Below are 23399 nucleotides of genomic sequence, written 5' to 3'. Positions count from 1 at the left end.
ATGATCGATGAAAACCTGCCGAGTAAGATCCATTTCTTATCCCTTGATCACTCTCTGCCCCCCGACGTCATCCTCGGCCTCGGTTCTCCGCACATGACATGACACTGACTCCTGCACAGCGTTCTTCCTGAAGAACACCTCGAAGACCCCTCAGCAGAGCACCATCTACCACCGGCAGCATGGCAATGACCCTGAACCCGTCTACACCCTCCGCGCCCTCGACCCTGCCCTCCCCACCTCGAACAACCGGTACGGTGTCGCTCTGTATGATCCCTACGTAACGGACGTCGTGTACGGGGAAGTCGCCGTCGTTCCAGAATGGACACAACCCAGTCTATCTGCAGACACAATACGCGCGAATGGTGGCGCGGCGCCCCCTCCGGAACCCATCCTCCCTACCGAGTTCACAATTCAGCTTTACAATCCGGACCAGGAGATCATCGTGAAACATCAGGCAAAGACGTGGAACAGACCTGCGAGATGGGAGTTTGAGATGCCTCAGCGGACTTTTAGAGTCCCATCTGCGTCAACACTGGACCGAACCCAGAGCGACCCTTCTGCTGCGGACGTGACCCCGAAGTTGCGGTTTAGCTGGCGCAAAGATGGAAAACTGTCCAAGGACTTGTCGTGCTTGCTGCATGGCAAGACGTCGACTATTCCAGACACGCGTAGTAAGAGTCGTGAGCCCGATATAACCGTGGCTCTTTTTCAGGGTCTGAAAGAGCTGACTCTGTACGAACCGAATCTCTACCGGGTGGAAATGGAGGACTTTAAGGGTCTGGAGGTAGTTCTGCTTCTCGCTGCTGTCGCGATTCGCGACATCTTCTTTGGTCCAGCCAAGGAGGCTTTTCATATTACTGCGGGCGGGCCCTCAACAGTCGGCACCCGACCACAAGCAACACCTGCAGGAGGACGGATCCCACAGACCCAGGCCGCAGGAGCAATTCCCAATAGCAAGGCTTCGCCGCCTCGGTCGACCATCCCCGATTCAAAATCACCAGCTTCCCAGGCCCGGAAACGACAAGATGAGCTCGCAGCAGAAGAAGCCCGCCGTACACAAGAGCTTCTGGCCGCCGAAAAACGATCACGGCAAAAGGCCCAACTCCAGCGCCAAGCAGACGTGGACAATGAAACCAAACGGCTGCAACAAATCTACGGCAGGGAAGAGCAGCAGGCACGCCAACAAAAGCCCACCCCAGACCTTTCTCCAAGACCGCATCTGCCCCCGCGACACAGCGAGCCATCTCGACCATCCCCCTACCAATTCACCCAGTCCTACTCCCATCTACCATCTCAAGGTCCCCCTCAACCTCCTCGACACGCCCGCCCTCAAAGAGCACCCCAAAGCGGACCCGTTCCCACTTTCGCCGCCAGTCCCTACCTCCAACCTTCCGGCCGCATGGACCCGCGTGTCCAGTCAACAGCCCAACTCATGCCTCGGCCACAGATCCAGCCCAGGCCTCAGTCCCATGTAGGATTCTACCCGACTCCTGCAAGCAGCGGGGCATTCCCGGCAGCACAGCAGCCAACTCAGCAAGTGCAGCCAAAGAAGAGCAGTTTCTTTGGGTTTAAGCGGAATAAGGAGGAAAGCAGTGGCCGCAATCGGCTGGATAAAAAGCGGAGTTCTATGTTTTGATCTTTGTTTGATTTTTTTTTTATTGCGATACCCTAGCGTTTTTGGGTTGCATATCCGGCGCATTTGTGTTTATCGTGGGGTTTTTTACGGATTTTACGATTGTATATAGTTGACTGTGTATCTCGGATTGATACTCCCTTTGCATCAATTTGAATATTCTAGGGCCGTCACAACATTACAGACCTAGTAGACCACGGCCTAGCTGCCTTATCTTCTTCTAGATTACCAACTTTGGAATCTTTGAAACGGGAATTAAGGAGAGCGAAGTTACGAAACCAATCTCCATACTTCCTGTAAAGATATCATCACTTCATTCATTATCACGTTGCATTGCAAAGATTCTGTCATAGTTGAAAGACAGACTTTAGAATTCATAGCTGGTCGTTGAGTGGAACCAAGCTATAGTTTCTTGGATCAGGAACATCCCTTTAGAGTGTGACAGCGCAGGCAGTCAAGACTCCACCTTCCTTGACCAGATCTCCAGTAACATGCGGTGGAACTCCGCCATCGATCCCGAGGATCATCAGAGCCTCCTGCAGCGAAGATCTCTCGTCCTTCGCCGCGAGATCTGTATGTCCATCTTTGCTGAGTTTCATGTCCAAATCACCGAAGCCCAGCTTAGGCGATACGGGTGCTACTGTCATGAAGTTGATGTTCACACCGGCTTGACCAAGGATGCTTCCCACAACACCAATCTTTCCCGGGGAATCATAGTTTTCGCAGATGAGAAGAGTCCCCTCGGGCTCGAAAGAAGCTTCAAATCTTCCGAGACGAGTAATCAGAAGACTATCACCGGAGCAAGTGCCTGATATTATGCGCTGGCTTTTTGCCTGTTTTGATCCAGTCGCTGTCTCCACTGAAGCAGGCGCTCTCGATGAAGTTCGAGATGGCGGTCGAGCAACAAGAGTGACCAAAGAAGAGTAGGAAGAATGGTCTGCCGGATCACGAGAATGCTGCTCGGAAACGAAGATCCCACGTTCGCGAGCCACCAACTCGGCATTGACAATGTTGATGTTGATACCTTCCGAGCTACTGATTGGTGCCATAAGACCCTTTATCAGCGCAGCGAACAGCGGTTTTGTATTGTTGATACTAGCAATCTCGCCTTGGTAGATGAGGTCGAAGGTGTTCCGGGTCATAGATCCTCCCGGCAGAGTAGCGTAGTGCTGGGTGTAGAGACTGCCCATCTTTTCAACCAGACGAACAAACGGCTGCAGTTTTTGGTACTCTTCTGGCAGGATGAGAGGTGCGTTGACGGCGCTGCGAGGCAGTGAGCCCTGCAGAATCTCTAGTACTTGCTCGCAGACATCCACCGAGACATTTTCCTGGGCCTCCACTGTGGATGCACCGAGGTGCGGTGTCACCACTGCCCTCGGATGAGCTATGAGGCTTGCTGCAGTTGAACCAATGGCGGGTGGCTCCGAGGTGAATACATCCACAGCAGCGCCTGCCAGATGGCCTGAATCAAGAGCGGTCAGCAGGGCTTCTTCGTCAATCGTTCCACCTCGTGCCACGTTCAGTATGCGAGCACCGGGCTTCATCTGGGCCAATTCGGCTTGGCCTATCATTCCACGAGTTGATGCAATCAGGGGTGTATGGATGGTCAGGAAATCAGCGGACGAGAGGAGCTCCGGCAGCGAGGCGACAAGGTTAACAGATGCTGACCCTGCCACGGCTGGGGAAGCATACGGGTCCAAGGCATTGACAGTCATGCCGAGTCCCTTGGCCAGTCTGGCCACGGTCAATCCCACTGCAAGAGATTAGTCGAACGGTTTTCAAAGGAATCAAGGAGTCGTACCTTTTCCCAGACCTATGATGCCCAGTATCTTGCCCTTGACTTCCACGCCGACAAATTGACTGCGCTCCCACTTTCCATCCTTCAAACTAGCACAAGCCTCGGGGATCTTCCTGCTCATTGACATCATCAATGCGATCGTATGCTCTGCAGCGGCGCCAATGTTGCCGGATGGTGAATTGACCACCACAATTCCAAGCTTTGTAGCTTCCTCGACATCTAGCGTAACAGGTTTAATCCCGTTCTGACCGGCCTGATCTCACCGGAACAACTTACCAACATTGTCAACGCCGACGCCGGCGCGAGCAACCACTTTCAAACGTCGAGCAGCTCGAAGCACAGTCGCAGTGACCTTGGTCTCAGAGCGGACAAGCAGCGCATCGTAGTTTGGGATGATCTCCAGCAGCTGGTCCGCGGTGAGACCCTTGCGCTCGTCCACATCGAGGGAGCTCCGCAACAAAACCAAGCCATCAGGCGAGAGCTTCTCGGGCACGAGGACCTTAGGAGCGGCTTCTTCGGGGTTGCAGAGAGGCATCGCAGATTGCCGGAAGATTCAGAAGGGTTAGAGGTGTAGAAAGTTTCTCAATTGAAGGGACGTGGGATTTAAGAACACAGCTCGAGAAGGTAACACACATTTCTCTCGGGCGGCAGGCGCGCCCAGCGACCTCGCAGTCACCCATTTAAGTTGGACAGGCACCTCTGAGGCCATGTCCAATCACGTAGTCCGCGGACTGTGTCAGCTACCTACATAGAACGCGGGGTAGCGGACATTTGATTGGAGACTCGCCAGCGATGTCGGTGTCAAACAGGGTCCTCGAGCTGGGAGACGGAGTTGGGGCAGAAAAGTAAATACAGCAGAGCTATCAACTTAGAAGTTCGTTGTAGCTGGCGAAGTACCTTTCGAGTCCCGCTTCGCGTTCGCATTAGGTAACTGCATCCTTGATCTACCCCGGGCACGTGCTATATAGTCCCAAGCCTCCCTCCTTCTTTGACTGCCGGGGTTATATTGGTTATACCCTTGTTCTTTCTATCCCCCCTCCCCCTTCGCTCGTATTCAGAGATTAAAATAGAAAGCCCAGAGATACGGTGATGCAGAGTGTGGGTCTTCCGTATCCCCGACGGGTCAACAAGATGCGGCTAACGGGGGTCAAAGCATGTCCCCCGGCAAGGTCTCGCATCACTGTCCAGTAAGTAGCCCGTATGCACATTCCAAGGTTCTAAGCGGGTCTTCTAGGTGAAACTCTCTTGCCGAACTTTGTGCATACTGTAGACCCGGCTCCGGTCTGGTACTAGCGGGACGATTGACGGCTTATCACTAGATTCGGGTCTCATCCCCACTGTCGGACCATCTCCGCGGAGTCTGCCCTGGTTCCTGGCCGTTGCTGGCCGGGAGTTTATTCACACACTCTGTCCCTCCCACTGTTGCCATCTTGGTAGCCCCCAGTCTCAACTTCAGGCTCTTTTCAAGGACGCTGATGCGAGATCGCCCAGCTTCTCAGCGCGATGCACTTCGATTGACAATCGTCTGCCGACAATGGTGGGGGTACCACATAGTTCCGGCTGTGTTCTCTGTCGCGAAAGACACATCAAGGTAACTGCGCAGTCCGGGGTGTACCGTCCCCCTCCTCTTTGTAGAATCGTCGCTGACGGACAGTGACAGTGCGACGAGGCGGTCCCCGAATGCACCCAATGCCAGCGATATGGCCGAACCTGTCCAGGATATCGTCGCACTTTCCGGTTTCAAGATGAAGGGCCCAGTCTGGCCCGACGGCATCGCTCGACTACGCAGAAAAACTCCCTTCAGGCGTCAACGGGGTTGTCAACACCAAGGACGGCCACTTCAGCACCCGTACCGGCCAAACCTGTCAAGTCTGAACGGCCAGACGCCGCGGGCGCTGCAGGCGTAGTACGTGACAATGCGATCGCGTTGATGCGCCGTCACTCGACAGTAGCCCTGGACGAGAACGTATCACCGTCGCTAGTGCGCAAATCTTTCCAAGCCGCGCAACCACAGTTATTCTTGGATTTCATCACTGCATCATTCCCAACGCACTATTTCCATAATCGCTTTCGCGCGGGCAATGATCCCGGATTCCCAGAGTATATCGTCATGAACTTTGGCAGGGATACATATCTCGACTCTGCAATCTGCTGCTTAAGCTCCGTCTACCTGGCGCATCTCACACAGGACCCTATTCTTTTAAGAACTAGTCGTCGGATGTATGGGCTCTCCTTGGGCGAGGTTATTCGTGCCTTACCGAAAACTGAGCATGCAATGTCGGACAATATGCTATGCGCCGTGATGATGCTGAGCGTGTATGAAATGTACGCCCAGACCAGCCCCGATGCCTGGGTCGTGCACTCTGACGCTGTCAGACGTCTTATGATTAGTCGCGGACCCGAGGCACACAAAACAGGATTTGGCCGGTCATGCTGGATTGCTTTTCGAGGATTTCATATTGCTACCGCCGTGTACCAAGGGAAACCCTGTTTCCTCGATGGCGAGGAGTGGCAGAGCTTCTCCACGCACATCATGTCAGAGGACTGCCAGAAACCCGGCGAGTGGTCTGCCTACGCCGTTATTTCCGACAAGGCCTTCATGGAAATCGCCCGATGTCCACGATACATCAGTGAAACGCGCGAGCTCCTATCCAGCGAAACGGATTGCTGGGAAACAGTCGAATCTCTCATACAACGCATCCAGGATACCTCTCGCCGCTTGCAAGTCCTCACAGCCGAGCTCAGCGCCTGCATCAACGCTCATAGCCAGCGCCAACACGGCATCATTCGGCGCCCGGGTACATTCGTCGGCCCCGTGCCCGAAATATTCCCGGAAACTGGGCCATCGCTGCTTCTGCGAGGATCGGAGAATGTCCAGGCAACGTTGTGCCAACTATCAGCCCGTCTGGCAGACAAACTCCGGATTCGAGTTGTAGAAGAGCTCTCACCAGAGTCACCGGCCAATTCGCCGGGGAGTGACTGCAGCGCAGACTCGTCTCCCTCAACTACCAGCTCCAAGTCTTTTGCATTGCCTTTCCGGATCTACTCCGAGCTTGGTCGTAGCCCTTCTCAGACTTCGGATCGGAATGATCCTCGCGCTGTGATCTGGTTGGATCGTGTCGCCTCATCTATGGGTGTCTTGGGGATCAAGGTTATTCCTGATGAGTCTACCGTCGAGGATGAAGATAGTTCATCTGAAGCATCGAGCTCTCGCGATGTCCAGTGATGGTACCGAAGTTCACTTCCTACAAAGTAAAGCAATGTCTGTGACATCATCCTGGCGGGTTCTAGGATTTACTACCTACTTTTTACTATTTCCGAGCACTGCAGTGCAATTGAGATATCCAATTTCTAGCGTGTTATGTACAACGAGCCACCATGTCACTTGATCAACTCCAACCCCCAACTTTGGATAACTTTAATAGTCCAAAGACTCTTCCAAAAGCTTCCTCAACTCTCCCCTCTCCGCTTCAAGCTCCCCACTCAGATTCGGCGCCAGCATCAGCACCCGCTGCTGCGGAATGGTGCCCTCAACCAAACCCTCCACATCGGAGCTCTTGAAGCCCAGATCCTTCAATCCACGTGGCTGGTCACCCAACTTAACAAGGAACTCCGCAATGGCGTTACCAAGTACCTCACCCGCACTCTCACGCTTAACATTCGAGATATCCACACCGAACGCCTCAGCAGCGGCCAAGTGTCGGTCCGGGTTCGACGCTCCAGTGAAACGGAAAACAGCGGGCGCGGTGACGGCCACAGAAACACCGTGCGGAATGATGGGGTGGTCAACTTCGTAGCCCTTGTGCTTGTAGCCCGGGTTCTGGCTGGAGATGGGGTAGCTCATGCCGTGGCACAGGTGGACTCCTGCGTTGCCGAAACCGACTCCGGCTAGTGTAGCGGCGAGGAGCATGTTGGATTGCGCTTCGCTGTCCTCGGGATCTTTCACCGCGCGGGGCAGGTACTTGACTGTGCTGCGGAGGGCTTCGAGAGAGAAGATATCTGAGATGGGGTTTGCACCCTGGTATGCTGGACGGTTAATAGGGTTTGTGGGCCTGGGGGTACGCTCGTAGTACGGGATTGCGGTCCAGGATTCCAGCGAGTGGCAGAGCACGTCTAGGCCCGAGGCGGCGTGCACGGCCGAGGGCATGGTGCGGGTGTTGAGAGGGTCGCAGATGCCCAGGGTGGGCTTGAGGTTGCGGTGTGCGATGCCGGTTTTGGCTTTCTTGGAGACCAGGTCGAAAATGGCCGTGCCGGTTGTTTCTGAGCCGGTTCCTGCTGTGGTTGGCACTGCGACTAGTGGGAGCAGTTTTCTGTCGACGGGCCGGCCCTTGCCCAGTGGGGCATTGACGAAGTCCAGGAAGTCGGCTTCGGGGTAGGCATGGTACAGGTTCATCAGCTTAGCCGTGTCGATGACGGAGCCACCACCTGGGGTTGATTAGTCGGTTGCATAACTCGTTCAGCGAGTAGGTGATACATACCAACGGCGAGGAAGGCATCGGGGTTGTATGGTTTGGTGAAAGCAATAGCTTCCTTAATCCTTTAAGCCGTGTCAGTAATTGTGCACCTCGGGATGAGTGGCGGGGTAGCACCTACGAGCTGTCCTTGGGCTCAGTGCGAACCTTGTCAAAGATTGTAAACTCAATGCCCTCCCTGCTCAGGCCCTCGATAGCCTGCTTCATAGCATCGAGCTTGGCGACATTGGTATCCGTCACAATGCAGACGCGCTTCGCACCCATGTTCGCAAAGTCCATTCCGACCTCCTTGGTCGAGCCAGGTCCGAACCGAATACTCGACGCAGCCATCTCGAAAGCATATTCCTTCTCACGGGCGGGGTCTACGGGGGTTGCCAGGTGGCGCTTGACATGGGTCATGAGCGATGGGGTCTGCTGGTGATGGAAGTTCGGGTTGCGGTGGCAGGGACAGTTTGGTGGGTGGGTGAATTGGACGGTGCGCAAGAGATTCAAGGCGCGATTAGCGGCTGAGGGAGCCACCCTAATTGCTGGAGAGACCATTTTGTGATTCTTTGGTCTATGAGATTGGACGGACGGTTGAGAGAGGGAAGTTGTTTAAGAGCCGAGTGGAATGTGGGAGTTGGGGAAATGGAGAAATGCGGGGACTGCCGGTTCGGTGATCTGGCCGAGGTCCCGACTGAGTAGGTTCTTGCTGAGCATTTGGGGGAATTTTGGGGTCGGATGGATAGGCTGGATTGAGATCGTCCGAATTATTCAATTACAGGTCCTCCTAGCCAGATGGGTCCGTTCTATGCAGCCGTTGCGCATACATCCCTCCCTATCCCCGAACAACCGAGGCTCGGCGGCGAATGACATCAACCTAACGATCATCCGGGGAAACAACAGTGAAGCTTGTGACCAAATTGGAAAAGCCAGGGCATTTGAGCCTTGTCTATGGATAAAATTAATTGGACCATTTAGGTTAACATTCAATTACACAAATCATATACATGTCCCCGATTAAGCCGTGACTCGTCAAGAAAGGGCCGCGCTACCTATCTAGCAAGCTACCCGAATAGGAAAGTACCCGCCCAAAGAAACCCCGCTATCCTATACTTCAAGTTCACTTTTGCGCACGCAGATCAACACACCGTCAGAGTCAAATCCACTGAGTCTTCCTGCGCTCGAACCATGCTTCCGCTAGGCGGAATCCCATTCTGCCAGAAAATCTCGGGTTCGGCCGGCCGCAATACAACGTGGTGGCCACTGAACGGATCACCGAACACGTCGGATATGTCGTACCACACCTTGCTATCGGCAATGTTGTACGCAAAGACAGTCATGGGTGAGTTCGAGTACAAACCGTCATGCATGGTGCTAATCTTGAGGGCAATGCCGCCGCTTTCTTTGTCGTGGCGGTAGATCTCGGAGAAGCGCCCGTATGACGGGATCGTTTGTTGGGGGCCAACGGTCGATCCTACGGACCAGATGTAGATTGGAACATTGCAGTGATTTACTACCACGGCTCGTCCGAGATTTCTGACGCCGTTGGATGTGGTATTTGATGTTGCAGATGGTTGGGAGACGGCTGGGGAGGAAGATACTGGGAATGCACCCCAGGGTATGTCTTTTGCTTTGCCGTTGATTTCACCGGTTGGCACGGAGAGGGCCAGGGTGGCCAGGGACAAGATGGAAAGGAGGTTTGTGAATTTCATCGTGGTAGAGTCGATAAGGCTTCAGGGTTCGCTATACTTTTCGAACAAGTGTCACGATTCAGAATGTCAGGGTTTCGGTCGCTCTTTATAGTACCAGATACTGCCTTCAATCTAGCCCTTTCCAACCTCTACACCATTACCCGGATTCGACAGAATTGCTGGGCATTGCAAGCCATCTCATCGCGCTCATGCGCGGAATGCAACATCCTCGCGACGAGGCGCGTTGTTCCAATTTAATTCAACGATGTGGTCGCTGGACGCCACTACATTGTGTACAGAAAGCCTACAATGAATGGTCGCCGCAGTACCACAAAGTGGCAGTACAACCAGACGGGTCAACGAATGCTGAAGAACACTCGTTAGAATGCTACATGTCCACGGCTCAGTACTTGATTGGACATGCAACCTCGTGTGGAAGTTGTGAGTTAAATGTCTGGTTCCGGTCCTCGATACCAGGGCCACCCCGGGGAAGAATGTGATCTTTTGCTTCCTTGGGTGATTTAGGCCGACTCGGACATTTTCTGGAATTTTGTGCGCCTACATGTGCCGCGTGCAAGGTAAATCCCCCCAGTGTTTTAAATGTTGTCCCCAGTCGCAACTGTAGTCAGAAGAGTGTCTTGGGGCTCAACGGTCTCGTCCCTGTTCTCTATTTCTCACCTGCCATTGAATATCTACTGGATTTCCAATGGTATTGCGGGTTAAAAAATCTAATGCTAGTCCAGTTCCCTTCTCGTTGAAGCCTCTCCTCCAGAAATTAGTATCGCACGTGTTATGGCCATTTACCGACCTGATAAATCGAACTCTAGCCGGTCTAGATTCCATTTATGTACCATAAACCGTCCAATGAGGAATATAATGGCGCACGGATTAGTGGCTGGTGGTCTCTCGGAAACCCAAGCCCCATGCCTTGTATCCCTGGAATGCACCTGGCCACCCATTTTCCTGCCAGCATTCCGATCCAAATTCAAACTCTGGTATAAGACCAGTGGCATCTGAGGAATTTCCAGAGTTAATTTAAAAAAAGAATTTGCTGCGTCTTAACTTCCAAATGTTCATCTACATGTGATAATTACTTTTGACTCTGAATCTTGGTCGATTCCAACTCCGTCATGATCTTGGATGAAGAGAGTAGTATTTACAACTCAAATGCACCTCAGAAACAAGGTAAAATATACGCAAGAAAATACGCCTGTTAAGGCAATGTACAGAGATTCAGACTGCACAGTCACGTCCCAGTGCAGTATAAGGACAAGCCTTCTAGAAGAGGCATCAAGAGAGACACGAAAGACTCGTCCCCCTCAGCCGAAGTATTTCAGCTCGGCCTAGAAAGAGACAATCTCCGAGGTACCAAGAACACCGGTGCCCTGGCGAGCGACAACCTGAATGTAGATGGTAGGAGGCTGGTCACATTAACAGCAATCTCAAAGCCAGTGCGCTGAGCAGAGCTGACCTGCTGGTTGTTGTCCGAGGTAGCGGAGTAGGCAACCCAGTTATCGTAGTCAGTGGCACCGTTTCAAGACATGGATAACAAGGGAAGGCTTCCAGCAGGAGTCGCGCTCCAGGGGAAACGATAGCCACGGTAAGAAGCGACAGCGTTGTCATCGCCGAATTGGGCGCTGAAGATGACGTTGTTGTCAGTCATACTCCTTAACCTTGGAGATGGAGCCGTTTTATGATACGGCGTGAATAATTTTGAGGCAATAGAATCCATCTTAGATAATGTTTACGCCAGAATTCTATTTGTAGTAGAAAATCTCGGGAAGGATCTACTCTCCCGAGTAAATCATAGCAGAAGCCTTCTGTCGCGTCTGGAGATCGGTGATTCTCTGGTCGTGACTGAAACTAGGCTAAGCGTTTACTAAGAACATGTGAGAACATGGGTCTTAATTTACGTAAAATCCACCTGAGTCATGAAAATTTGCACGTGACATTCTTTTGGTAACTACATAATCAAACCTGTCGTTCTGAGTGACTCACATAGGAGAATGCTCCCGTGAAATAGATAAAGCTCGAAATAGGCAACTCTCATGAATAGCCTCCCTGCAAAATGACTTCATCGTACGACGTTCTTGTCACTGGCTCGGCAGGTCATCTTGGCACGGCTCTTATGCTTAGCCTGCCTTCTCTGGGCTTCAAACCCATGGGCATCGACATTCTCCCCTCCCCAACTACGACACTTGTGGGGTCTGTTAGCGACCGCGACTTCATCGCTTCCATCTTCGACTCCAACCCCATTAAGCACGTCCTCCATGCCGCGACACTGCATAAACCACATGTTTGCAGCCACAGCAAGGAGCAATTCATCTCGACCAACGTTGTCGGCACTTTGATCCTGCTAGAAGAGTCTTCCAGGTTCAAAGCGCAGATAGAGAGTTTTGTCTTCTTCAGTACAACCAGTGCTTTTGGTATGGCGCTCAGTCCCAAGCCAGGATATCCCGCTGCTTGGATCGATGAATCTGTTGTGCCCGTCCCCAAAAATATTTATGGTGTGACAAAGGTTGCGGCCGAGGACATGTGCGCACTGGTGCAGAAGCAAAGTGGAATACCCGTTTTAGTTCTCCGCACTAGCCGTTTTTTCCCCGAGGAAGACGATGATGAAGACCGTCGCGCGGCTATGGACGATGACAACTTGAAAGCTTTAGAGCTGGCCTACCGCAGATGCGACATTGAGGATGTTGTTAGCGCATCAGTCTGCGCAATGAGAAGAGCCAAGGACATTCGATGGGGAAATTATATCATAAGCGCTCCGCCGCCTTTCAACAACGACATACACACTCTGGATGCTTTGGATCGGAACCCCGCGGAGGTGCTGACGAAGGCATTTCCTGATGTGGATGCGGTTCTCAAGGAGAAAGGGTGGAAGCATCTTGCGAGGATCGACAGAGTGTATGATTCAAGCAAGGCGGTGAAGGAACTAGGATGGAATCCAAAGTATACATTTGAAAAGACAGTGGGAAGATTGGTACGCGGCGAGCAATGGAAGAGTGACTTGACGGAGAGGGTCGGCAAGAAAGGTTATCATGCTGTGAGCACTGGGGTGTATACAAAGCGATGAGCATATAGATTGCTTAAGGGATTAAGAGCAAACTGCTGATTTTGTGAGATAGCGAGTACATGCGCTCATGCACTGTGGACAAGCACAAAGGGCCTTATCGAATTCAAGATCTGACTAAAGAGTTGATCATCTAAGCCAGGTCTCCGGATCTCTCCCCGCCCTTTCGAGAGCCCTCCCTAGAACATTCTATAGAGATTTACTGGTATTTTACAATGAATCATTGGATGTTGAAATACAGTACCTATAAGACACGATACGGCCAGGCCGGGGTTGGAACCTGGTAGATTGATGAGTCGACAATGCTCGCATGACGGTACCAGAATTCGAGATTGTCGTACCAGTGTCACTCTCTCCTCGACCACCATTAGTCCAAGCAACAATGTTCAGAGTCTTGGACGATGCAACGATATAATATAGTCTCTTGGATTCCACCACCAAGTCCATGACATTGTTTCAATGGTAATGTCACGAAAGTGATGGGAGGCCTTACCCCCTCTCTTCAGGGTACATATCAATCCAGTCACGTAATCGAAGCGGACAATCTCGATGGCAGCGAATTTATGCATAAAATTGATTCGATGATCAACCTGTTCCGGAATATAGGCGTCGTTTCTGTCTGTGCTTCAGTTGACGTTACTGAGGAACATGACTTCTCGCAGGTGTTGCAAGCCACTGTGGCTAAATATCGATTCTCCAGGGTGACGGTCAGCACTCTTGCTGAGGTACCAATGCACCACCGCACGGTCGCATTTACCAACGGTCTAGACAATGGATCAAAGTCTCGCGCCATGCGAGGAGTGAGACGGGTTTAAATAGACCCACAGAATAAGTGAAGGAATGGGGCTAGGAGGAAATCCGAGGAATTCTAGAAAGACAGCCCCCGGCGAAATGGCTGGAATGCGAATGCAACTCTAAACTTGTCCTATTCAAAAGTGGCTCATGGGTGTGTAAGGGTGGGCGTGCAGTGAGCACGCACCTCAAAAGATCATAGGAGTCTCCAAACCCAAAGCGGAGCCCACCGCTCGCCATCGCAAATCCGGGGCGTTTAGGCTCTGTGGGGTGAACTCCACTTCACCTGCACACCCGGGCAGAGTTGAGATCTAGATGCATGAGGAATGGATGCATCACACCTCAAGGACATTGCCAAGGCCCCATCACCCGGTATGCAAACATCCCAGCACCCAACATCCCAGTATGCCAGCATTCAAGCATCTCATTAGCGGGAGTCGCTCCAGCTACGACGCTGTGACAGGCCGAGCAATCCCGCACCCACTTGAGCCAAACTCCCCAATGGAGCTGCATCTTCAGCCCCTTGCGCTCTTAGGCCCGAGTCCTTAGCTCCGAATCGATTTCTCCGCTGCAACCCAGCGCCCAAGCGCAGCGGGCCAAGGCTCCACGCTAGCTTAACTATTCGTCAGCCGCCAATGGCATGCGCCTCATCTGCCTCGTACTCGGGTACGAGCCGGTCGGCTCTCGCCTGACTGACTGATTCTCTGGGTCCTGAGGTCGCAGTTGCAGCGTGGTGGTAGCAGGTATCTGCTCGATCCTTTTTAAGGAAGTGGTGGCCGCATTTGGCCGCTCTTTGTTTGCCTCCCATCATTTCAGAGAAGTGGGTATCACCTCGTCAAGACGTGGATAGATGATAGAGAGTATCGCGACTTTATCTCTTTTTGTCTCCCAGCTTAGATTCTTCATATGGACTGTATCTCAGCCACATTCAGCATGGGTCGCAAGTTAGGGCTCTTGCGAGCCGCGTATCTGGTCTCGGCCAGTTGCATGGGCTCCTTCGCATTTGCCTTTGATACGGGCATTATCAGTATGTGCTCCAGAACCTACCCTAGCTAATCCACTAACCTTTTACCTTAGGCGGTGTTCTCGCTTTGGAATCCTTCGAAAGAGACTTCGGATACTCGCACTATACCAAAGCACAAAAGACCACCGTCAACTCCAACGCCGTATCCATCCTCCAGGGTGGCGCATTCTTCGGATGCTTCCTCATCTCCCCGATCGCCAAATACCTCGGCCGCCGCTCCGGTCTGATTGTCAGCTCCCTTGTCTTCAGTCTGGGAACTATTCTGCAAGTTATCAACACCGGTACTCTGGCCACGTTCTATGCCGGCCGTGTGGTTGCTGGGCTAGGTATTGGGTCAGCAACTGTACTGATCCCCATGTATTCCGCCGAAATGGCTCCCAAGGATTTCCGTGGTCGGCTCGGCGCTTGCTTCCAGTTGTTCTTCGCGATGGGTGTCATGATCGCCTATTGGGTGACCTACGCCGTGAGCAAAGACCAGGCGAGTGGGACGAGTCAGTGGCAGACTGCGCTTGGTTTGCAGCTTCTGGGATCGACTCTACTGCTCGTCGGTATGTGTACGGTCAAGGAGAGTGCTCGATGGCTCGCAGCCAAGGGCAAGATAGACAAAGCGCGAGAGTCACTAAAGTGGGTGCGCGGCGGTGAAGAAACAGAGGAGCTGCAGGTGGAGTTCGACGAGATTCTCGCGGGCATTGAAGAAGAGGCGCGCATCAAGGAGAACCTCACATTTAAAGAGCTGTTCCTGCCGGTGAACCGGTACCGGCTGTTCATCGCTGTCACGATTCAGCTTAGTGCACAGTTGACCGGTAATACGTCTCTGGCCTACTATGCGACACAGATCTTCGGCGCCGTCGGCGCCGGCAGTTCCGCCAAGCTAGTGACGGGCTTCTTCGGTGTAGTCAAGGTGGTGGGTGTCGTCGTGTTTCAGCTGTTCGTATTGGACCGCATCGGGCGCCGGATCCCGTTCATGGTCGGTGCATTCTCCATGGGCTCGTTCATGCTCATCATTTCGATTATTCTGGCCACGCATCCCGCCAATTCCAACAACACTTTGTCCGGGCCCACGTCGGCTGGCATTGCCTGTATCATCATGACTTACGCGGAGGCCTTCAGCTACAATATGTCCTGGGGTCCGCTGCCCTGGCTATACGTCGGAGAGATCTTCTCCAACCGCACCCGAGAAGTCGGCGTGATGGTCGGCGCGGCATCGCAGTGGCTGTTCAATTTCATGATGTCGCAGGTCACTCCACACGCAATCACGAGTATTGGTTGGCGCATGTTCTTGATGTTTGCTATTTTCAACTATGCAATTATCGGGTACTCGTGGCTGGTTCTGAAAGAGGTATGTTCATCGCGCTAGGTTTCAAAGATTTTGTCTAACTCTGCTAGACTTCGAACCACTCGCTGGAAGAGATGCAGGAGGTATTTGGTGGAGAAAAGTTGCACGAAAAGCATGTTGAAAGTGCGGTTCATGAGGAACATGCCCAGCCGCCCAAGGATGGTTGAGGAGCTAGGTTCATTTCAATACGTAAATACAAGCCATCAATGGTGTCTATATTATGGAGAAACCCCCTTCAATTTGACTCGAAGCCAGTAAAGTCTATCTTTAGTGGCCTGTTGCCCCATACTGGGTCTCGGGAAAATAGCGGAGCTACCTAGCGCCCAACCTTCTTTGTCCGCCTCGCGTCAGGGTTGTCCTTTGCTCGAATTTTTACGGAGTCCACCGCACTTCTCCTGCGGGTTTGCTTATTTGCTATACCCGCGGATCTTTTCTGGATATCTTCCGTTTGAGCGAAGGCGTGCCTTGAATCCGACAAACTACCCATACTCCACAAGTGCAGCCCGACTTTAGCGGACGCCACGCGCACTATCCTCCACAGTGCGGATCTTGCCGCGCCGTGAGTGGCGGTCCTGCCGGCGCGGAAAACTTTGAGCTATGAGGCGTCACCGAACACGCGATAAAATCGACACAGGCCACGGTGTGGCCAGCGCACTTACTCGAATCAAACGAGGGCGTAACATGTGAACACTACACTGTAAGGTACACTGCTCCATAACTGTCTGTATCACAGCCCCTATGATTCCAGCTGGCTCCTGTAGAATTACCGCACACCTCGCTAGCTATTCACTCTCACTGGTTAAACTGAACAGGGGATTATCAACTGGCTCCTAGGGTAGCATTGGCACCGAGTTGTTCATGGGGCTCAAGTAACGCAAATCAAATGAAAAAAAAGTGCCAAAAATACGCGTAAGATGAATCCTTCGGTGCGGAACAGGGGTCTTGCCCATGTCAGATTTATAGGCCGACGTAACATTGCGCTTCTTTTGTGGGCTAAACTCAGATTACCACCCTTTAAGACGACCCGGTAGATTGTTTCTCTACCCTTTGCTGTTTTATCTTTCCACTTTTTTCTCATTCATGAACAGGCTCGAGACTGACTCTGTCTGACAGTCTGTTCAACCTGTTTTATAGCCTACACCCATTGAAGAACTACCAGCTTGGCTATTTCCTCCGTTGGCGAATTGAACTCTAACGCGAGTAAAACTGCCTACTGCCACTGGCACGGCTCTTTTTCTCTTTAACAGTGAACGCTGCCCCCCGGTATCCTCTCTGCTTCTTGTTTAGGGGTCACTACGGGTTCGAGCAGAGGTAGTCTTGTCATGAATTAGCACCATGCCCGACACTGGAAGGCCCACTGACCCAGATGGTCTGGTCCTGGAGGCTTGGGGCCAGGGCCTCATGCTCGGCAGTCTGCTTATTATGGCTGCCATCACCGTCTGCAATATGAAGAAGCATATCCTTCTACACAAGCTCATTCTGGCCGAGGTAGGGTTTTCGCTCAGTCTATTGATCCCCTCGGATGTGTTTCATGATTTCGTGCTAATTAAATATACAGTTAGTTCTGGCCATGGCCAATGGAACCTTCATTTTCCCACATGCCCCGGTCTATGGTTGGTATCAATCCGCCACAGCCATAGGCCTCAACGTCTCCTGGGCCCTTCACAATGTCATCGCCTGGATGAAAAACCGACCATTCCTGTCTCGTCGCTTCTCGATGTTCTATATCATCACCGTCATGCTCTGCTGGCCGTACTGGGTCGTGGAGATCTATGCGAATTTCACGTATTTCAACAATATCAACACGATATTCCTGAAGACACGTCCGCTCGAACCGCTTTTCAGGTAAGTTTCCTTTATTAACCCCACATATAGCCATTGAATTCACTAACTATAACCTAGAGATCCGTGGTGGGTCTTTACCACCATCTCCCTATTCTGGACCATCAAGCGCGAGTATAATTTCGGACTGTGGGAACTAGTCCAAATAAGCCCCCGCTTTGGGGTTATGCTGATATCGATGTGTCTATCGATTGGGTTTATCGTTGTCGATCTCCTCAGCGTCCTCAATGTCTTTAATGACTCGCTGCCCACGGGCATTGAGCCATTTTGGAAGGTGCCTGCCCCCTTCTATATACGCCTGCTTCTCAAAATATCATGCATTCCTACCCATGAACCCAACTAACACATGATTTTTCCAGTTATCGTTTATTTTCAAATGTCTCTGTGACACAGTCATCCTCGACGACTTCAAAACTGCGCTGGACCTGATGCGCAGCTACTGGCTACGCAAGCAGGCCAGCGGTGAGATCTTACTTACAAAACCTAATGAACGCTCGCCGTTTCCCCGGCGAGGTGCCGCGATCGACGACATCGAGGTGGCTGGTAGGCCAGTCGTTGCGCATGATATTGTGCGCAGTGATAAATCTTTCTCTGTGCCGAGAGTTGTGCTCAGGGAAAATGTATAACATTGTGTATGGTACTTGGCTTCCCTCATTTGATTGCCAGCGCGGCGTTTGGTGATTTCTTGGGTTGTGATTTATCTAGTGGTACGGATGTTGAGGTAGACGAGGTATACAAGAGGTAAATGGTGGGTTCGGGGTCAATGAACGATAAATTTATCAGCTTCTTAGACGATAGCTCCGATTTCGGCCCAAAGAGGTACCATAGCTGCAAGCTTCAAGCAGATGACGACCCGCCCCACCAATGATCCTCGATGTAGTTCCATCTCCACCCGGAGAATTGACTCGGAGAAATAGCATGGACCCACGGTTGTATACACAGTTCATCACAGGACTTCAACACTCACTTATCCATAGACCCCAGTTAGTTAGTAAATTCTGGAGAAATAGCCTAATTCTCCGAGTCGAGAATCTCGGCCGCAGCGTAATGGTTGGTGCATGGACCGCTTCTACACGTAGCCATCCCGCCACCGAGGAAAATATTTATTTGAATGCTGATCTCACACTGCCGTGAGGCTGTATGCCCAGCCGATCACCAAGCGGGGTGCGAGCCAATGACAAACATGGTTGAAAACAGTAGAAATGTAACGTTCAGAGATAGGTTGGTGAGCATAAATAGCTCTCATCCTCCCTCCTCGAGACCCTTATCTCAAGAAACAACTACACAAATCCACAATGGGCTTTATCAACATCCCCAAAACCCAAACCGTCGCTCTGGTGCGAGAAATCGGCGGTACCGTCGAATTCAAAACCGACTACCCCGTCCCAACCCCAGGTCGCAACGAAGTCCTCGCCAAAGTTCTCTACACCGGCGTCTGCCAAAGTGGTAAGCCACCGTTTCCCAACATCATAGCCGAAACCAAAATAACACCCTCCAGACCTGCACACAAAATCAGGAACAGCCGCCGGGCCGGATGGTATCCCGATAACAAAGATCAAGCTACCACACGTCGGCGGGCACGAAGGCATCGGTAAGATCGTTTCTTTGGGCCCTGATATCCAGCACGCTGCGGGACTCAAGGTTGGCGGGCTAGTTGGGATTAGGTTCTCAAGTCGGATCTGTCGCCGGTGTGAGTTTTGTCTTGCGGGGACGGAACAGTATTGTACGGCGAGTACGAACCATTTACATCATGAGGACGGGAGTTTTCAGGAGTATATTGCGCTTGATGCGGATTATCTGACTGTGTTGCCGGATGATGTGGATCCGGTGGTTATGGGGCCGGTGCTTTGTGCTGGATTGACGGCTTATAAGGTATGTTGATGGTCAAATTATCGGAGCAGGATTTTGGCTGATAATGCTAGGCGGTCCTGAATGCGAACGTTCGTCATGGGAACTGGCTGGTGGTCGTTGGTGCTGGAGGTGGTCTTGGGCATTTGGCTGGTATGAACATCTCTGAATTCCCGGCTTGCTTCCTGTTACTGATGATTCGTTAGTACAATACGCAAGGGCGCAAGGAGCATCGGTCATTGGCGTCGATACCGGTCCTGGAAGGAAAGAATTCGTTCACGGGATCGGGGCACAGCACTTCATCGACTTCGCTACCGAGGATCCTGTCAAAAAGGTGCAGGAGATTACGGGACTTGGAGCGCACGCTGTGGTCGTGACAGCTGGAAATGCAAAGGCTTTTGCGCATGTATGCGATATGTTGCGGGTCGGAGGAACGTTGAGCTGCGTGGGCATTCCTCCTGGACGACCTTGTCTTGAGATTCCCATTAGTACCCTTGTCATCAAGGGTCTTCGGATCAGAGGCAACCTGGTTGGGTCTCTCAAGGAGTGTATGGAGGCGGTTGACTTAGTGCGTCGAGGCGTCGTGAAGCCTGTGGTCAAGGTGCGGCCATTCAGGGATTTGCCGCAAGTATATGAGGAAATGGAGAAGGGGGATATTTCGGGACGAGTGGTCCTTCAAATTGCAGCATGATTGGGTTTCGTGAAAAGAGATTGGGGGTTGGGGATTATTCCATTAGCGAAGATTATTGCAGATATGGTTGTTCTGAAGAGAATGCCAATTGTTCGTTAAGATCACCAAACAAAAAATTTACCTCCAGCGGCTGCTGTCCATTGATTCGACCCTTATCCTTGTCCAACTTTTGCCATTTGAAGCAATCATTACCAACCTGTCTCGTTAATAAACGAGCTGGTGCCATGACTAAAACCTCAGCCGTTTTGTTGCGCAGAATAGAGTTGAGCACCTCATCCTGTTCTAGGAACGGTAAAAGCTTCTGATATAGCGCATGCAAAAAGTCCTCAGGGCCCAATTCAAATCCAGGATGAGAGCGAGGGGGTGTGAGTGTGAGAAGGACGGTATCTGCGAGCGAGTTTGCGACTTCGAAGCATTTCAACAGCTGTTGACCCTGTCAGCAGGCAATATTGTTTCATCGTCAAGGAATGGCTCACTTGGTCTCTTCCCAGTGGCAACAAGTCCAACTCAGAAAAGCACCTGAGCGCCTGAAGTAAATCATGACCAACTTGAGCTGGGAACCCAAAGGTCATGACTTCTACAAAGGAGGCAGAAGAGAGCAAGCCCCTGGACAAGGCCTCCTGCCAGATGATAGTTCTCATCCACTCTCGGGTAATGTAGCAATCTGCAGTCCGGGTCGTGACCTGGTCAGAAATGCTCAGACGCAGTGAAGAAAGCTTATTCTCGGTCTCTGTCAGGTCTGTGGCGGAGGCGAGTCCCAGATTCGAATTTCGGCGGACCGAGATCTGATCGAATGCAATAAAAAGCCTGGCCAAGTCTAGAAGCCCTTGCACATGGATATCGGCATCTGGATAGTCCTCCAGATCTGGAAGCACGGGAGGGTCGATACATGACGGCGAAAGACCGACATGAAGTGCCCATCCTCTGTCTTACGCTTTAGCAATGGGCTCGGCTACAGTCCGGAATAACTCACCTCTCGGAAATCCAGAGCAGTGGAAAAACCAGCTCCTTGTTCGCAATAAGATGACTACCCAAGCTGGATTCGTCACTCTCCCGCGACGTCCCTTCATCCAGACGCAAAATCCTCGCTCCGGATATAGCCTCTTGGATGTACATCATAGCCAATTTTCGCTGGTTTGCCTTTGCATGGTAAACATGCAAAAAGAACGAAACAAGAACACCGCTGAGATTAAGATGCTGACGGTAACTGTCCCAACTACCCCGAATCCGTAAGCATGTCCGTGCCATAGCTCCACTATCCACCATCTGCGATCCATCCACCACCGGAGCAATATGCAACTGGGCCATTGTGGCCGCGCAGAGAGCCGTAGCCAAGCAAGCAATGTTCTCCACCTCTTGGTTCGTCTTCTCCGGCTCAATATCATCGAGATCTTGTAACAGGGCATGAGCATTGACAACCGGCCAAACACTATAAGAATGCTGCTGGTAGAGTAGTATGATGCGCCCGAGGACGTCTCTTGATATGCGCTGAGGCACGCACGATCCTTGGGAGACTCGCGTCCCGTCCGAACATTTCAGCACATCGTCCAAGCCAGACCCGCTCTGACCCGTACTCAACGGAGATTCACGCTGCAGGTCAGAATCCAAGTTCCGAGTTGCGCGTCGAACCTTCGGACCTCTCTTGTGCACAGGCCTCAGGTACGTACAGGGAATGCGCTTGGCCGCATCCCGGCAGGTATTGCAGGGCCAGGAGCCGTTGCATTTGACTTTGCGGGAGATACAAGTATCGCAAGCTCGTTTTGGGGGCATGAAGACGGAGTTGGTATGACACGGGGAGCTCAAATGCGGAGCTGCTGGGGAGATGGAGATGGAGGGGGTACTCCGGTATACTTGTACTCGGCAGGTTCGCCGACTTACAGTGGGAAGCATACAGCCTTGCGGCTTTTCCTAACGGTGTTTCTTCTCAAGATATCCTATATTTCAAATCTATATACCTAATGAGATAGAATCAGCTGAATAGTATTCCCGGTCGTCTAAAACCTTTCCCGCAACTAAATGCTGTTAAGGCCTGGTAAATCGGACCAACGCCGTGCTCGCTGCCACCCATTTACTTTGTACCGAAGCAAGCAACTCTACAGAATCACTAGAATAGGCTTACACCTGACTGCAAAATCCTTCTATATCGACTTCGACCTCGACTTGGAGAGCTACGGTATTAATAATAGCACCTCGAAACAAAGGAAGGTCCACCCACGCCGCGGTGGATCCGACGTCACCGGTGAAGGTCATCCCAAGGAACTCCATCTCCACCGCAGCTCCCCAAGTCATATCTCCAAGCTTTAAATCCCCGTTTCCTCCCCAAAGCATTCCAAACGCTTTAAATCCCCTGCAAATACGCTTCAACCCATCACAATGGCCCTCTCCGCACCTAGCACGGACGTAAGTCTACACCTTCAATAATTAACCGCATAGCAAGGAAAGCCCCCCGGCTTACACCCCTCCCAGCCCCAGGTCCTCATCGCCGAAGAAACAAGCCCCGAGCAAACATTCAACACCTTCACAGCCAGCACGGCCTGGACCCTAGGCTCCGCGCTCCGCGAACGCATCCTCAACCTTCCTGACGACCAGCGCAGGCCGGCGCTGATCTCCATCGCCCTCGCCACTGCGACCAGCGGTGGCGGGTCCTTGCACGTCCTCTTCCAGAGCGCCACGGATAGTGGAACAATCCCGGATAACGAGAACTGGGTGCGTCGGAAGCGGAACACGGTCCTGCGATGGGGTGTTTCCAGCTGGGCGATGCGGCAGAAGGTGGTTTCGGGTGCTGGGAGTAGAGCGGCGGATGTTGTCGAGGCCGCGTTCGTGAAGAAGCATGCGCTGTCTAGTGCTAATGGCGGCGCTGTTGCGGATGAATACGCTATCCACGGTGGTGGATATCCTATTCGGGTTAAGGGGGTTGAGGGTGTTGTTGCCGTTGTTGTTGTTAGTGGGTTGAAGCAGGAGGATGATCATCAGGTCGTGGCTGAGACTATCCGGGATGTTATTGCCAAGGGGAACTAGGTGCGCAGTATATATAGTGCCTTTGAGATATGTGATTTACGTCAGATGATTGAACATCAAGATTAAGATTACGAGGAATCGATGAATGCAAAGGTATCATGATATTTAGCGAGTCGGTTATCAAAAGCCAGGCTCTTGCGACAGGGACTCCGCCCAGCGCAGATTCAAGGGGACTAGAAACACAAAAGCAAAGATGAAA

The 23399-nt window shown here is 52.1% G+C and overlaps 11 protein-coding genes across 11 annotated transcripts; 7 read left to right on the top strand and 4 right to left on the bottom strand.

Moving 5' to 3' along the window:
- N7498_002580 (uncharacterized protein) lies at window positions 1-1636 on the top strand (the record flags this gene model as incomplete). Its single annotated transcript, XM_058449642.1, has 2 exons — window positions 1-22; window positions 120-1636. 2 exons carry the CDS (start codon window positions 1-3, stop codon window positions 1634-1636), a joined length of 1539 nt encoding a protein of 512 aa, XP_058311986.1.
- Window positions 1637-2064: 428 nt separating this feature from the next.
- On the bottom strand, window positions 2065-3966 carry N7498_002579 (uncharacterized protein; the record flags this gene model as incomplete). The annotated part of the gene is made up of 3 exons (XM_058449641.1): window positions 2065-3386; window positions 3435-3650; window positions 3708-3966. The coding sequence occupies 3 exons, from the start codon at window positions 3964-3966 to the stop codon at window positions 2065-2067; spliced, it is 1797 nt and encodes a 598-aa protein (XP_058311985.1).
- A 999-nt stretch (window positions 3967-4965) lies between these two features.
- Window positions 4966-6657, top strand: N7498_002578 (Zn(II)2Cys6 transcription factor; the record flags this gene model as incomplete). The annotated part of the gene is made up of 2 exons (XM_058449640.1): window positions 4966-5022; window positions 5092-6657. 2 exons carry the CDS (start codon window positions 4966-4968, stop codon window positions 6655-6657), a joined length of 1623 nt encoding a protein of 540 aa, XP_058311984.1.
- Window positions 6658-6849: 192 nt separating this feature from the next.
- On the bottom strand, window positions 6850-8443 carry N7498_002577 (hydroxyacid-oxoacid transhydrogenase; the record flags this gene model as incomplete). The annotated part of the gene is made up of 3 exons (XM_058449639.1): window positions 6850-7856; window positions 7910-7968; window positions 8025-8443. 3 exons carry the CDS (start codon window positions 8441-8443, stop codon window positions 6850-6852), a joined length of 1485 nt encoding a protein of 494 aa, XP_058311983.1.
- Window positions 8444-9024: 581 nt separating this feature from the next.
- On the bottom strand, window positions 9025-9597 carry N7498_002576 (Bys1 family protein; the record flags this gene model as incomplete). Its single annotated transcript, XM_058449638.1, has 1 exon — window positions 9025-9597. The coding sequence occupies one exon, from the start codon at window positions 9595-9597 to the stop codon at window positions 9025-9027; it is 573 nt and encodes a 190-aa protein (XP_058311982.1).
- Window positions 9598-11644: 2047 nt separating this feature from the next.
- On the top strand, window positions 11645-12652 carry N7498_002575 (NAD-dependent epimerase/dehydratase family protein; the record flags this gene model as incomplete). Its single annotated transcript, XM_058449637.1, has 1 exon — window positions 11645-12652. The coding sequence occupies one exon, from the start codon at window positions 11645-11647 to the stop codon at window positions 12650-12652; it is 1008 nt and encodes a 335-aa protein (XP_058311981.1).
- Window positions 12653-14374: 1722 nt separating this feature from the next.
- Window positions 14375-15968, top strand: N7498_002574 (uncharacterized protein; the record flags this gene model as incomplete). Its single annotated transcript, XM_058449636.1, has 3 exons — window positions 14375-14468; window positions 14519-15804; window positions 15852-15968. 3 exons carry the CDS (start codon window positions 14375-14377, stop codon window positions 15966-15968), a joined length of 1497 nt encoding a protein of 498 aa, XP_058311980.1.
- Window positions 15969-17136: 1168 nt separating this feature from the next.
- N7498_002573 (uncharacterized protein) lies at window positions 17137-18269 on the top strand (the record flags this gene model as incomplete). The annotated part of the gene is made up of 4 exons (XM_058449635.1): window positions 17137-17289; window positions 17360-17646; window positions 17704-17917; window positions 18003-18269. The coding sequence occupies 4 exons, from the start codon at window positions 17137-17139 to the stop codon at window positions 18267-18269; spliced, it is 921 nt and encodes a 306-aa protein (XP_058311979.1).
- A 669-nt stretch (window positions 18270-18938) lies between these two features.
- Window positions 18939-20182, top strand: N7498_002572 (zinc-dependent alcohol dehydrogenase; the record flags this gene model as incomplete). The annotated part of the gene is made up of 4 exons (XM_058449634.1): window positions 18939-19089; window positions 19142-19515; window positions 19566-19644; window positions 19698-20182. 4 exons carry the CDS (start codon window positions 18939-18941, stop codon window positions 20180-20182), a joined length of 1089 nt encoding a protein of 362 aa, XP_058311978.1.
- A 52-nt stretch (window positions 20183-20234) lies between these two features.
- N7498_002571 (putative C6 transcription factor) lies at window positions 20235-21952 on the bottom strand (the record flags this gene model as incomplete). Its single annotated transcript, XM_058449633.1, has 3 exons — window positions 20235-20615; window positions 20659-21106; window positions 21156-21952. The coding sequence occupies 3 exons, from the start codon at window positions 21950-21952 to the stop codon at window positions 20235-20237; spliced, it is 1626 nt and encodes a 541-aa protein (XP_058311977.1).
- Window positions 21953-22555: 603 nt separating this feature from the next.
- Window positions 22556-23200, top strand: N7498_002570 (DUF967 domain protein; the record flags this gene model as incomplete). Its single annotated transcript, XM_058449632.1, has 2 exons — window positions 22556-22582; window positions 22649-23200. The coding sequence occupies 2 exons, from the start codon at window positions 22556-22558 to the stop codon at window positions 23198-23200; spliced, it is 579 nt and encodes a 192-aa protein (XP_058311976.1).
- Between the last annotated feature and the right edge of the window lie 199 nt (window positions 23201-23399).

The sequence above is a fragment of the Penicillium cinerascens genome (genome assembly GCF_028974065.1).
Source record: "Penicillium cinerascens strain IBT 15544 chromosome Unknown contig_1_segment0_segment0, whole genome shotgun sequence".
Classification (NCBI taxonomy): Eukaryota; Fungi; Ascomycota; class Eurotiomycetes; order Eurotiales; family Aspergillaceae; genus Penicillium; species Penicillium cinerascens.
Note: the sequence above shows the minus strand (reverse complement) of the source record. Positions and strands in the feature narration are given on the sequence as shown.